The sequence below is a fragment of the Rhagoletis zephyria genome, unplaced genomic scaffold (assembly GCF_001687245.7).
Source record: "Rhagoletis zephyria isolate East Lansing unplaced genomic scaffold, Rhagoletis_zephyria_1.1 Rzeph_scaffold_13725, whole genome shotgun sequence".
Classification (NCBI taxonomy): domain Eukaryota; kingdom Metazoa; phylum Arthropoda; class Insecta; order Diptera; family Tephritidae; genus Rhagoletis; species Rhagoletis zephyria.
The window spans coordinates 1-15,325 of record NW_016170796.1 but is presented as its reverse complement, the minus strand read 5'-3'; the positions used below and the strand labels follow the sequence as shown (position 1 = coordinate 15,325).

The window sequence follows — 15,325 nt, the reverse complement described above, 5'->3', positions numbered from 1 at the left end:
CAAAAAGGGGCATAGGATTCCATACTTGTAAGTATATACGATGGTCTATATTTTGATGACAGTTGCGAAAAAGATTTCATGGATGTATACATGGAGGAAAGGTGTCTATACCCGCCTATTTGCTTTTCTTATGATAACAGCCTTCTGAGGATTGCCACTGTCTGCTAATTCACGCTTTTTTAATTTTCGGCAAATTTGAAAGTCATCAACGGCAGCTGAAAAAAAATGATAAAAAAGTTATGCCCCTAATTATTGCAACCATAAGCATAAAATTTAATGCACAACATAAGTGAAGTAAAAGTGCGACATAATGACATGCAAGGACGATGAACAAAAACATATGAAAAGAGCCAAGTGAGTCATTCAAGTTTGAAGGTACAAACGATAGCAAGAACCGGAAACAACGAGAGCGCACAAGGCAGTCTTTGAGAAGGCAACACCGGAAGGGACGTTCAATGTTTTTTATATGGAAAAACTTTTGCGCCGCCAAAGTGTAAAAGTTTTATGTGGCACATTACAGAGTGAACACAAATCATATGCTGCTGTTGCTGTTGCCACCGATGGTGCTGCAAATGCGTCGAATGATGAACTTATAAGGTAGAGATGCACGAACGTGTGTAGGCAAGAAAAGGGCTGGTTGTGAACTCGGGCAGGCTGAGTGACTACTTGGCGTTGTGTTGTAAACGTGTTGTTAATACGGAATAAATAAAAAATTCATTTTGAAGCGGTAAAGGAAAATAAGAGAAAACAGAATAAAATATATATGTAGTTGTTTTTTTCTTACATAACGTTATTGTGCTGAAAAGAACAATGGTACGTGGTAAACAGTGACAACATGAAAAGGGTGCAGGAAGCACCAGCCAGGGAGCCATCTGCTTGAATGCTTTTCAGCGCGGCTACTGTTCGTCTTGAATTCATTGACTCCCTGGCTGCTATATATATATAAGTACAGACATACATATGTATGTATGTGTGTATGTGTGTGGTATGGTACGCAATGTTCTTTTTTGTATCGAATGCAGAAGGTTGCGTATACGTGATGGCATTAAGCAATTCGCACCGATGCGGCTGATGTATTACACGTACTTGTGTAGTTAGTCAACAAGGTACTAACTTGAAGTCATGGAAATAGACAGCCAGGCGAGGTGTAATGCTGCACAACTCAACGCATCGAAAATGAGTTGTAAACTTAGTTGTTATTGTGTTGCAGTTTTGCTGCTGGGCATTTTGGTACACAAACAAAAAGCACTTAACTATTTATTTGTTTGGTTTTAAAAAGACATTAGCAAAATTTTCATAATTTATGAGGGTCGTCAATACGTTATATATTTTCCGGATTTTTTTTTTGAGTGTCCCATTTTATTAAAATAGAAAGAAAAATAATATCTGAATACCTCAGCTACAGTAAAATCGGAGACTTTGAAGTCCTATGTTATTAATTGACCACTAAAAGTATTTATTCTGGTCGGAGGCCAGCACGCTGCTACCTAGTTTGCCAATTGAAAGTAGTGAAAATTTTCTTATAAATTTTGAACTTTTTAATCTCAACGTAATTATAGTAACACAAGTGCGAGTTTTAAGCGGCTGAAAAATCGCTTTGTAAATTATTATTTTTTTTTTGCTGACGGCTGTTTGCACTTTTTTCCATACAGTAACATAAAATTTTAACTCGAAAACTATTGCAAATATTTAACGAAAATTACCATGCACTCACTTTTGATCGCCAGTGTATATAAATTAATAATATGGGCCATTTTTAGAAGTTAAAATGCCTGCAAACTGTCAAAAAAGTTTACCGTTAAAATCATTACCATCTTATACAAGTTTTAAGGTAGCCACTCCGTTCACTACTCATTGCAATGTAGTAATTGAAAGGAAAATAGTTAGGAGAATTTATATGGCTTAATATTTGGTTTCTTCTGAGGTTGGGTTGCACGGTAAATGGGTGCCGAGGAGAAACTTAAGCGACTGTTCCCTATAAATTGCACAGACTCCTACCTCGCCCTTTAAATATCCCAAAGAACATGCCCTTTTATAAGCACGCTTCAAAATTTGGAGAGAACTCATGTCTCCTTCTCGGCATACACGGCTCGCCAAGAATGCCTATTTGCGTTCTTGATTTTGAACCTAGTCCTGTTTCTTAAAGTTTCCAATTTTAGCGTAACTTATTCTTACGGATTCTGTTAAATAGTCGTTTGCCTGAAGATCGGAGCTCAAAGAACTACGCTGTCCACCATAGGTGCTTCCCACGTCCTTGCAAAATCTGAAAGAGCTGGAACTTTGAAGAAGGCCCGTCTGAAAGCACCAGTGAAAATCTTGGTAATTACGGCTATTCGGATAGGCTCAGTTCCTGCAGATGCCAGTCAGTGGCGGATACAGACTTTTGCTTGGAGGGCGGGGGGACGACTTGGGTCCACTTGTCAAATAATGTTAAATTTACTACATAAAGAAAAAAGTAACATGATTTTTACAAACAGCATAATTTTCGGGATTTTCATTTTAACGATTTGAAAATTTTTAACAGAAAACGTATTTTATAAAGCATTTTCATATTATCATTTTCTTATATCGAAAAAGGCTGCACTTATTCTGCCCTTCAAATAAACATGAGGGTGAGAGTTGCTTGCGGTTGATTCTTAATTTATGCTTGTAAAAAAAATTCATTTTCCGTATCAGAAAAGAATCAGAAAGTGTTTCCTATGAAATTAACTTAAGACTTACAGTGCAAGTGCACACAAATTTTTAATGGTCAAATGAAAATATGCAATAACTTTTTTATGAAATAGCGGCATCGTACATGTCAAAGCTTGTCCATGCTCCTACATGGCGTATGAGTAAAATTTTCCATGTTAAAGTTTGATTTTTTTTTTTTATTTACAATGCAAATTAAAATGAAAATATCTTGGAAAAGTTACCTGATCTAGAAAAACGGTATATAAATCCGTAATCTACAACCCGAAATTAAGTTTACGTGTCTCGTAATTGTTTGTCTCCCTACAGTGTAATCTACCAAAAATCCTAAATAAAACCGACACTTAAAGTCTTAATTCAAGCGGCCAAACTCGAGCTAATACTCTTCAATTCTGTTAATGTCCACGCGCTATTTACTCATTAATGACAGCAAATTTTCATACACACACTTTCTGCTTTCAGTTGTTGATTTAGCCAAAGTGTAAGTGACAATATGGCAGCATATACTACATATTTACTTGTCTGCGTCTGTACGCAAACTGTTTGCATATACACTTACGCTCATTAACATTCGTTTACATTGTGCAGAGGGAAGAGATATGCAGACAGAAGGATTCGCTTGACAACATTTTACAGAACAGACCAGCGTTGTGTAAGTAGTCGCATAGACTTTATTATCTGACTTTTACATTCTTAAATATTTAAAAAGCAGTAAACGTTAGTCAGTCTTTAACACCATCAGTGTAGGGAAAGGATAGGCGGTTGTACGCTGGTAAGGAACTGTGTATGTATGTACGTGAGTACGACATGAATTGCGCCCGTGGTCATTCAATGCAAGCTGTCAGGTACTATACTTTTGTACTGGTGTAAATATCCCTCGCCACCTACCTTTTTCTATGTATAGCTACAGTACATACAGTTCGTTGGTTCATTCATTCATTTATTCAACGCTTTACCTTGACTGTCTCTCACTGCATATCCTACGCGCGTTATTTTGAAGAGCTCTCGTCGGTAGCCTACTGCAAAGTTAACTAACTAAAGAATAACTGACGGACTGACTGACTGACTGACTGAACGGGGTTGGTCTGTTGGTTGGCTGGTTAAATTTTATTATTTGCTTACAGTGAATTGTTCTGTGATTTTGTTTTGCGCTGGCATTGACTCACTTTGCTAATTCCATTGTTGTCATGGTGATGCGAAAACAAAGGTAAATAACACAAGAAAAAAAAAAAAATGGTGAAAAAAATGAAATTAAAAGTGGAAGGCGAAGCGTTAAAATATGTAAGTATAAATGCCTGAATGAAAATTAGCCTTTAACGAAAGTATATTTTTAAAATTCATGAGCTGAAATTAATGCTGGACAGGTGTTTCTCTATTCATATATTTCATCATATATTTTTTATTTTGTCGCACAACTTAAGTTTTTCTCACAGATTAAGATGAAAGCTCTCTTGCTTAACCAGTAAAATAATTTTAATATAAAATCTAAAGGTTTGATGGTTGGTCGAAAAGTTCAAAGAAATCTGATAAAAATCCGAATCTATACAGATGACCCAAAAGTATGTAGGTGTCACAATAGCATTTCATTTTATTTCATTTTTAGTTTTCACTGTTTCACCATGTAAGATATGCCGTTTGAGTGACATTATTTCTTGTTCTTATTTCATAAAAAAATTGTTGCACATTTTCATTTGACTATTAACACAAATGAAACAAATGAAACAAATTAAAACAAAATTATATCTTTTTTCTTGTTAAAGTTTGAATTTTTTTCATAAAAAATGAAAATATTTTGCGAAAATAACCTTAACTGGAAAAACGGTATATACAAAATGTATGTAAGTCCATAATCTACAACGTAATATTAAGTTTGCGTTTTTCGGCGTTTTTTTGCGTCATTTCAAAACTTGTGATTTTCTGTACAAGTGATATACGATTGATTATTGTCTTTCTACATCAACAAAGAGGTAATACAAGTGGGCTCTTATATTCAAAATCGTAAAGATTGTATGGATTTTTATGGGTAATTCTCATATGAATAAACTCGGAGGCGTTCCACAGTGGGCAACTTTCAACTCAGTTTTTTTCAAAAATGGCTAGATAAGTAATTTTCTTATCGAGAAATAAACAAACAAGAATTATACCGAACAAACATGTTTCGATCTTTAATATATCGAGCTCTAACCGCCAGAAAGATGTAAGCGAAATTTTCTTCAAAATTTTATCTTTGATGCAGAAATGTTCCTAGAGCATAAAAATGCATTTCTGCATCAAAAATAAAAATTTTGAAAAAATGTCGCTTACGTCTTTTTGGAGGTTAGGGCGCGATATGCTTATAAAAGGTTTTTTTTTTGTAACTCCTGCTCAGACAAGCTTTTCTAAAATTCGTTCCAAGTATTATTCAAAGCGGTAAAAAATTTACTCTTGATGAAAATGTAAAATATACTAAAATAAATAATTTACATACGTCACTAGCGTAGCAAAGCAAGACGGGCATTAATTTAATGCAAAAATAATTTGTTGGTGTTGGTTGATATTTGCGACAGGGTGAGAGATCGATGTACTTTTTGTAACGCATTTCCGGCATCCCATTGTGCAGTCTTCAGTATAATATTTCGTAATTTTCGAGATTGAAAAAATGGCAGTGAAGATGGCACAGCGCCAAAAACCAGCATATCTCCAAACCATACTTAACAAGCGATGAGGGTAATTCCTTAAAAAACGACTTCATACAAATAATGGGGCGTATTTTTGTTTTCATACGAATCGAAAATCATGAAATTTTCCTATCATTTTCTATACAAAAATTTGAAATTTTCGATTCGTACGAAAACAAGAATATGCCTCAATGTTTGAGGAGCCCAACAACATTGGCTAGGTCTTTTTGGTAGGCATTATTCCATAAAGGCAGTAGTAAATTACTATCTTTTCAACAAAAATATATAGACCCCCTACAGAAAGTCACCTGCACAAGCAATATCGCCGCTACTACTAAAACGCTTACTAATAAAAGTTTGCATTGAATTGCCGCCAACCAAATTCCTTACAAAAATATCCATGTAATTGACATGAGAGAGAGAGAGTATAAGAAGAAGGCGAATGAGATATTATAGAGCACGAATGAAATAATATAAATAAATAAAAAAATCGAAAAAGGGCCAGAATAGCAAGAAGAGAATACGAAAACTGGCGCGGCAGTGGCAATACGTAATAGAAATTTCCATGAGCCACCCACTCTAATTCGCTAGCATCTCACATTTCCGTACCACTACTACTATTACAATTTTTTGTTATTTCATGATGAATTTTCGCCGGTATAGCAAAACACAGAATAGTCGGTAAATATGCGCCACAAAATGGAAGAAGATTTATGTACCACAAGTAATGACGTAATAAATGTGGGTGGGGTGGCTTGCATGGATGAATCGAGCATTCGAGAGCAAACTGTTCTCTCTCTGCAACAGGTGGGGTTGGTACTGTTAATTCTCAGTTGCTCAAATATTTACGCTGTGCAGCAAATGTTGAATGCGAAAATTAATTGCCGTTTTGATATACTACGGGTTTACAGTTAAAGAGTAGGATTGCGTATGCGTTTGCGAGGGGAATCAGGCTGAATGAGCGCAAGGAAAATGTGGCTGTTAACAAAGACGTAGGTAATTTGCTTCTTCATTTGTTTAACTTTGATTGCTACTCCAAGCGACAATTAACAATTCTCTTAATTTTAGTTAAAAACATTTAGTAGTGTGCATATGATGTTTAGCTTTAGTTAGAGTAATTTGAATATGAACTGTAAAATATCAACCTTTTGTGTAAAGTTATTACATATAATTCAATGGACAAACAAATATGGTGGCCGACCACCATTTTTATAACACTGTAGGGACACAAAAAACCCCGAGACACATAAACATAATTTTTAGACGTAAATTATGGATCTGTGTACCGTTTTTAAGATCAGGTAATTTTCCCCAAGATATGTATTTTCACTTTAACTTTGCAGTGCGAACTACGATATGGCGTATGAGTAACATTATTTCCTGCTTCTATTTCATCCAAAAAATTGCATATTTTAATTTGACCATTCAAAAGTAGTTTACTTATCCATCGCTTTTCATCGCTAGTAGCTTGAATTTTTGGCAAAAGAACAGGCTTTAATACAAATAAAAAAAATTTTATTGCTATTTATTTTTAAATTTCTTCCTTGTTTAAGTTTGATTTTCCCTACAGTGTAATTTATCAGTAATAAAATTGGAGTGTAAGGCACGGTGCACATTAGAGCGATGCGATATGAAAGCGGCATCGACATGCTGAGTTCGTGGGAATTTGTAGGAAGAGATGGAAACTGTGCCCACTTGCACGATACACAAGCGATATTTAGTTCTTATCACAACTTTACGACACTCACATATTGAACCATTTGTCTTATTATTTTTTAATGTTATTTATTTGTTTAAAAAAATATGGCAAAAAACCATATATGTAAATCCCAGTTTAAATCAATGTGTAACCTTCGAGAAAATTCTACAAACTTTCGTAAAAATTTTGAACCTTTTAATTCGATTTTCTAGCAATATTCTGGGTATGCCCATTGAACTCTAATACAATAAAAAGTAAGTTTAAAGTAACTGGAACTTACCGCTGATTTTTGGCAGTTTTTTTTTTTGTTGACGATGCCAGTCATTTCCTTCCATACGAAGCACTTTCGGCGATTTTTTTTATATGTAGAAAATAGCAATACGTTCTACGAAAAAAAATCACAAAAATCAGTGGTAAGTCCGAGCTACTTATAACTCGCACTTCATTATACTAAAATAGAATGAGCTGCAAAACGGCATACTTAAAATATTTCCAAAACATCGAATTTTTTTAAGGAAAGTTTGTCGATTTCTTCCCCATTTTCATGTTAAAATAATAATACAAATTTTTGTTTTGTATCTGTATGTATAAGCAGATGATCATGGGGATGAGGATTTCGGCGGTTTGAAATTATATGGCCACAACAGTTCAGTTAACTATATAATATGTTTCTAGCTTACAGTAATTTCTTTTAGATCCCTTCAGCACATTTGTACTAAGTTTAACCCATTCAACTTAACCTCACCTACCTCGGTATCTACATATGTATCCTTTCAAGCAAAACCACTAATCTTACGATGTTTAATATTGAATTTATTTTACTTTATTGTACAATTTTATTATTTATGATAACTTCTCATTTACATGCTTATTCACATACTTAGATACTTATTTAGCGGCACATATGCTTATTAACAATAACCATTAAATTCTATAATTATTATCATTTTTAACATCACTATTATTTTTATCATCAGCAATAACATTAAGTAGTATTAGTTTAACTAAAAACAAAAACAAAAAAGAAAACAAAATATTTTTTTTGTTTGTTTATTTTTCTTGTGAACGCATTTTTGTACTTAAAATCAATAAACAGTAGGAATGCACGTACAACAACAACGCTATATTTGTGTTGCAAGGGCACTCATACTTGTTTTTCTATCTAAAAAAAAGAAGTGAGCTGCGAATTTTACTAATCAAAACGCAAATATGCAACATAAATTACATACATACATAAGAAAATAGTTCTTTTTTACAGCGCTAATAAATACAAAATTAATATAAATTAACAAACACAGGCGCGTTGCAGTACGAAAAGCGATTTTTTGCAAAAAAAAAGCAAAAAATTTCTAACATTGCGCGCTATGCCGCTCTTTGAACTGTATTTAAGGAAAGGTTGTGCGTGTTTTTTTTTGTTTAAAAACTGTTTGTGTATGCATGCAGCGGTGTTGTGTGCGCACACACGCCACTGCAGTTTGTGTGTTTTTAGGAATTGAATTACATTTTTTATATATTTTTTTATTTTCATACAAAAAATTCAATTTTGATACTACCTTCTCTTTTGCTATGCAAGTTAGGGAGGAAAAATGTTTAATACCTACATATAAAAATTTTTGTTTTACTAAGTTTTCTATACAAAATTTTTTTGGCACAAATAAAAAAAATTTTATTTCATTTTTTTTGTTTAAATTTTTGTTTCTGTTTGTGTCTTTGCAAGTCAAATACAAAATACAAAAATAATTTCTTTTTATTTTTCGCTACTTTTCGCCGCCGTTTTGGCTGCGCTACGGAAGTGTTTTGTGCCTTTTGATTTATTTTTGGTTTTATATTTGAGTGTTTTTAGAATACATTTTAGGCTTTTTTGAAGTAAGTAATAATAAAAATTCGCAAAGAAAATTTTTTATTTAATTTTCATGAAGTTACGAAAATTTTTACAATTATTTTCTTAAATTTTCATGCTACTAAAAATTAAAAAAAAATTTTCCAATAAAGTTTTTATCAAGATAATTAAGAATAAGAATTTTCTAAAAATGTTAATGAAAAAAAAATATGATAAAAAATTTGAGATATAAAAAAAGTTCAAGATTTTTCTGAAAAGGTAGCTTTTCGTGAAAAATTTTGAAAATTTTTAAAAGAGTTTCGATTAATACGAAAAATAACAACCCAATTTAAAAAAAAAAAATTTACACAGCTTTAAAGGCATAATTATTAAATACATACGTACATATGTATATGAAAAAAGAAAAATTCTTGACCCAGCCTTGACACAGTTTATTGAAAATTTTCATACAAATATTTCAGCATTTTACCTTGAAAAGCTGTTGCAGCGATTTTTTTTTTAAGAATTGGGCTGTATTTTTAAGAAATCAATTTAAAAGCTATTTTCCTTTTTGAAACTAGTTTTTTACTGTGGAAAAAATTAATTTTAAAAAAGAAAGCAAATAAAATTTTCATAAAATGGCAAATGCATTGCTTTGAATTTTTTTTGCCTTTTAGATATTTTTATATAAAAATTGCTAGCAATTTTTAAATTTATATAATAAAATAGAAAAAAATTAAAAAAAGAAAGAAAGTAAATTTCCATTTTTTTTTAATTTTTTTTGCATTGAAACAATAAATAAAGCTTTCTAAGTAGGCAGAACAAAAATTAAAAAACCGCTTAAACTATGTCATATTTTACTGAATTATTTCCTAAAAAATTGATCAGCTTGTGTGCAAGGTTGATGCAAAAATTACTTAACATAATATGTGGACGATTACAAATGACAAAATTCACTAAAAATTTACGAAGACCATTGATTGATTGCAGTTCGTTGAAATGCATGTATCTATGTACATTAGAGTCGTTCTTAAAATATCAGTATCTAAATTTTGTATGGTTCACCCCTTTATTTTGTTCTACGTGCAAAACAATGACATCCAGGAAAATTAATTTATTTTGTTCTACGTGCAAAACAATGACATCCAGGAAAATTAAAAAAATTAAAAAAAAAAAATGTTAGGAGATCGCTAACCGGGTTTCTAAAACCTTTATTTGTTTTTTAAATCACAAAAAACTCGAGAAAATATTGAAATCTGATGGATTTGACATGTTATTGAAACTTGTTCACATAAATTCATAAACTCATTGAGTTATAGCTGCGCAAAGTCAAAGTTTTTTCGATTTTTTTTTACCCTGGTAGCGACCTAAATTTTTTCTTTTTTTAATTTTTAAATCTGGATAGCTTTATTTTGTACGTGGAACAAAATAAAGGGTCGCCACAGGATGTTGATACTTTACGGACCATCCTAACGTATTAAATATGTTGTAAGTATCAAAAAGGTTAATAAAGCAAATTATGTGTGTCGTATAATTGAAATAAAAAAGAAATAAATTTTGTTTGAAATTCTTTGGTTAAACACATTTTTAAATACTTTCTACAAAATTTTACCTTTTTGAAAACAAATAAGTATTGCAAAATATGAAGACATTTCTTCTTAAACTGTCATAATGAGGCACCAACAACAACAACAACTAGCTATGCTCATTTAACCGCTACGCTTGGCAATACATTGACGTTTAGGTATGTATGTATGTATGTATATCCCATGTACATAACTATGCACGAGTGTGTTCTACTATCTTATAAAAATTTTGAAAATTTCTACTAATTATTAAAAAAAAAAAAATAAAATTGAAGCAAGCGCTAATCCGTTATTTTTTCTTACTAAAAATATTTTACATAAGCCGCCTATGCTGTAAATGCTTTAAAGTTTTGATATTTCTTTGTCCATTTTTTTGTTTGTTAATTACATGCATTTTACATGTTTTGTGTTTGTCTTAGGTTTTTGTGATTTGTGTGTGGAATTGAGTTCTTTTTCTGTTTTTTTTTTTTGTTATTTATTAAATGCTAATAAAATTTGTCTACGTTATACTTAACCACTACATACCCAAGTAGTATGTATGTGTGTAGCTTTATTGTTTGCCGAAAGTTTGTATATATGCATGTATGTATGCTAATTTTCTTCCTCTAGATTTCCTGGTTGGTTGTTTAGTTCAGTGGAGATACATACGCGCATAGATAAAAGCTTACTCCGCTGACACTCGTGTGTATGTATGCATGTATGTATGTAGATTTTATGTGCGTAAAAAGTATCAGCGTATCACTTACATACTTAACTTACTTAAGTACAAAAATTCGTTCGCCGCATCGTCGCTTTCGTTAGTTTTCTTATTGAATACAATTTTTAAATTTTCTTACTCTTCACCACCAGCGTGCTTTCTCAGTTAGTTCCATGTCTTATCCGTATTTTTTGTTAGAAATTTATTTTTCCTTAGCTGCCACCGATATTGTCTTTAGTTGCATCACCTTTAGCTTTTTACTTTTGCTTTCCCTTTATTTTATCCTTTCGTTTTCTCTGCTTATTTTTCCTTTTTCCTTCGCTAAATAACTTGTTTGTTTGTCCTTTTCTTATTGCTGGTGCTATTATAACGGTACAATCATTTACCATTCCAGCGTGACATCATCCGCTTGTTGCCGAAGCAATCGCCAAAGAAACGATCCAACGAATGATATAAATGTGGACGTACTGAGGCTAAGCTGTGATCCTCATCGGTATAGCTCTGAAAGATAAAAACAAGAGTGGAATTTCAATTGAAAACACGTTTAATTAACTATCAATATATTCGCCGAAAAAAAGAAACTATTTGTTCCAAAAAGTCAGTAAACTGACATTCAATGCTTTAGAATCGGAGTAATTAAGGTGTATGCACATCCCTTACTCTGCCAATGTAAAAAATTATCACAACCTCTCTCTGTTCCCAGCGTTGGAAACCGACATATGCCTTCATAACCATGCGAAAAAGTTTGAGACCCCATTTGCCTGACAAAGCATCTACAAAATGCCAGGTAGTATCTTCTTTGTACAACTCAGTGATCTCGGGTCATTAACATAAAAAGTTCGACCGAAGCTTGAATAGGTTTACGGTAAATGGCTAAATATCAATGATTCAGAAATCTACTAAATCGGACTTTCTTAATTAAACTTTTCAGTTATCGCTGAGAAAAAGAGCCAGAAAGTATTTCGAAATAACTTATTTTTTTTTTGTTGTTACTTACAATTTGTTTGAACAGAATATCCAATCTCTCCAGATTTTTCGCCAAAACCATAGCCTGTTGATAATGTACATTGTCATCCAAGTACCATGGACCAGCATGAATTTTTTGCCACGCAGACGATTTGCGCGTGTGGTGAGCTGAGAATTGGCGTAACCCTCTTCGTTTAGCTTTGGCAGACTCATATAGCGCTCGGTGTAGATTGAATCTAAAATTAGGTAAAAATAAAATATATAATTAATGAAAAATACCTCTCAAGTTTAGTGGAAACAACATTTGCTTCTGAGATTTCATTAAAAAATTATATATTATTTTTTCACAGAAATTCTAAGACATTAACTTACCATAGTAGCCCAATCGGTGACTGGTGCCACAGATGCGGCACAACGGAAGACTTGACTGTCGTCATTGGCAAGGGCCATTGCGGCGGCATAACCGCCATAACTCCAACCCCAGATGCCAGTATGATTGGCATCGATGAAGGAGAATTTCTGTTGTAGTTGCCTGAAAGTGGTAAAAAATTCGAATATAAGTGTAATTGGCTTACGGCGGGCCTCGGCATGAACAGCAGAAATAAAAAGTATGGTTTGTGATGAAAGATAAGACACGAAAAGTCGAAAACTCGAACCTTTTTTTCAGTTCAGTTTCCACGCTGAGAAATTTGTAAAATATTAGTCTTACGAAGGTGTATTAGAATGCGATATATGTTTATAAAAATGTATTTTTAATATCCTGATTTTTTTACAACTCACCTAGTTACATCGACTTGATCGGTGATCTCTAATGTGCCTAATTTAAGATAAATAGAATGTAAGAGCTTATCGCCACGCGAACCGGAACCACGTCCATCGATCTTGGCATAAATCACAGACTGATTCGATGAGAGGTAAGTGCCCCAATCGATCATCCAACGATCGAGCACCTGTAAAGGTAACAAACATATGGAAACATAATTATAAATGAAAGTCATTAAAATAAAGTCGATAATCCCGCACATACCGAGGTAGAGTCGGGTCCACCATAGACGTCTACAAGTAGTGGATATTTTGTGTTGCCACTACGATCGAGATTTGGTGGCAATTGCAGCAACACTTTGGCAGTAAAATTACCCGCAATCGGGAAGGTATGGATTTCACGAGTGGGCACAGCTTTCGAACTTAATTTGGTGCGTAGTTCATCATTCAATTCCCAATCCAAAACTTTCTTAAGGGAAACACGGTCTGTAAAGCGGAAAACAAAGTGTTAGATAGTATATGTATACTTGTAAATGCAGTAGATCTCTATAGTCTATGCCTACGTACCATTCTCATAACTCCATTCGTACACGATGGTCATTGGTACGCCAGGTCCCTCCGAACTGATCGCCATTTGACGATCGTGGCTGAAGGAAACTTCGTAGTATGTTTGCTGCACACCTGCAATATTGTAAAAAAAAGGAATATTAAACAAGCTACTTTAGAGATTTTTTGAGAGTCTGCGCACCGCCCGATGTATGCAGCTCACATGTGAGGCACTGTGGTGTACGTCCCACCTCCGCCTTGATTGCATACACATGCGCCACCTCGGAGTTTTGCTCTGTATTCGCTATGTAGAAGATGACATCGCTAGCTGCATCCCAATGTAGAATGCTCTCCACAACGTATTTGCCTTTTGTAAGTGGTTCAACAGTGCCGCCAGCCGATTTAGTGGGAAGTACACACACGTGACGATAAGGTGTCTGATCGTCCTGCAATTGTGGTAGTACGAAGGCAATGCGAGAACCATCACGATTTTTGAAGGGTGGGAGAAAATAATTGCACCCAACCAGTCTTTGATTCGATGTTGAAAATCTAAAATAAAACCGCCGAAATTTTAGTCACTACTAAATACACTTCGTATAATTTGTGAGCTGCTTACCTCCGTTCGTCGCACACCATCGAACACTTGCAAATAAGCCAGGTTTTGTATACGATTCATCCATACAGAAAGCACGCGCTCATTATCCAACCAATCCACTGCCGAGATGATATAGTCGGTCTCAGTATTCAAGGAGCTGGGCACCGGAATCTGCGTGAGAAACTCTAAACCTTGTGCCGCGCGCGCCAAATCGGCAGTATAGAGGCTGACACGCGGATTCGAGGAGCCCGCCTTCGGGTAGGGTACCAATTTGGCGAGTGGATACTGGAAACGTAGGTCATTAGCCTCACCGTAGACGGGTAGGTTCATAGCGCGCGTGGGTGAGTCGTCGAATTTGATGAAGGCGATATGTGTACCAGTCGGATTGAACCATGTGGCTGTGTTCGTACTGAACACCTCCTCTTCATACACCCAATCAGGTATACCATTCAAGATGGCTAAATTCTCATCGCTTGTAATGGCGATCGCTTCCGCATAGGCAGTGGGTTTATAGTAGAGATTTCTTTCGAAATTCAATATGAGACCGTTGCCAACAGGCGCCCATTGGGCAAAGAAGAGTGCATGTTGGACACCATTGATCATTAACGGTTGTATCTGACCCGATGTAATGTTGTAGATCTCATATTGAGCTATAAAACTGTGACGGAAGTACTGAAGGAAAGATAAAATCAATGAAAAGTTTCACTAATATTTATTCTAACCAGTCCTAAATTTACCTTGGATAAATTCTTGGCCAACAACAGCAGTTCACCATCTGCAGACTTCTCAAACGTCGAATATAGTTGCTAATAATTAAACAAAAGTTATTTACTTGCATTCACCAACCATTAATTTTGGCTTGCTCTTCTAAATACTTACATGCTCATCATATAGCAGCACCTTTTTCTTTTTCGTATTCACATCGTACTCCACAATTGACTGCAATTTAAGAGGATTCTTTAGTAGCAAATTTTGAGCTTACGTTAGTAAATCTCTTACAAGTTTATACAAATTTCATTAATTAAATCTCTTACATTGCTTTCCTTGAAAAGTATACGCGACCCCGTTGTCCATGTGCCATTGAAACGATGCGCTGATAGTGCGCCCGAAATAACCTCATCCAAATGTAGGCCATTATCTTTTTCGGTTGGTGTAACATCATTGTCATCCCCAGCTTTGACAATGAACGTCAACGCCACAGCGAGTAGGGCGATTAGGACTAGCGCAAAGATGGTACCGAGTATGATACGGAGTTTGCGTATCTTCATGGGGGAGTAGCCCAAATTCTAAAAAGAGAGATGGGGGTA

The 15,325-nt window shown here is 34.3% G+C and overlaps 1 protein-coding gene across 1 annotated transcript; it reads right to left on the bottom strand.

Annotated features, from left to right (window-relative positions):
* Nucleotides 1–10,779: 10,779 nt before the first annotated feature.
* Nucleotides 10,780–15,300, bottom strand: LOC108378272 (venom dipeptidyl peptidase 4-like). The gene is given in 14 exon segments (XM_017634561.1): nucleotides 10,780–11,650; nucleotides 12,147–12,226; nucleotides 12,229–12,351; nucleotides 12,488–12,496; nucleotides 12,499–12,647; nucleotides 12,896–13,065; nucleotides 13,143–13,363; nucleotides 13,445–13,558; nucleotides 13,626–13,938; nucleotides 13,940–13,972; nucleotides 14,040–14,690; nucleotides 14,756–14,824; nucleotides 14,898–14,975; nucleotides 15,053–15,300. Coding segments are annotated over 14 exon segments (2,367 nt in total). The 5' UTR covers nucleotides 15,287–15,300; the 3' UTR covers nucleotides 10,780–11,527.
* Nucleotides 15,301–15,325: the final 25 nt, after the last annotated feature.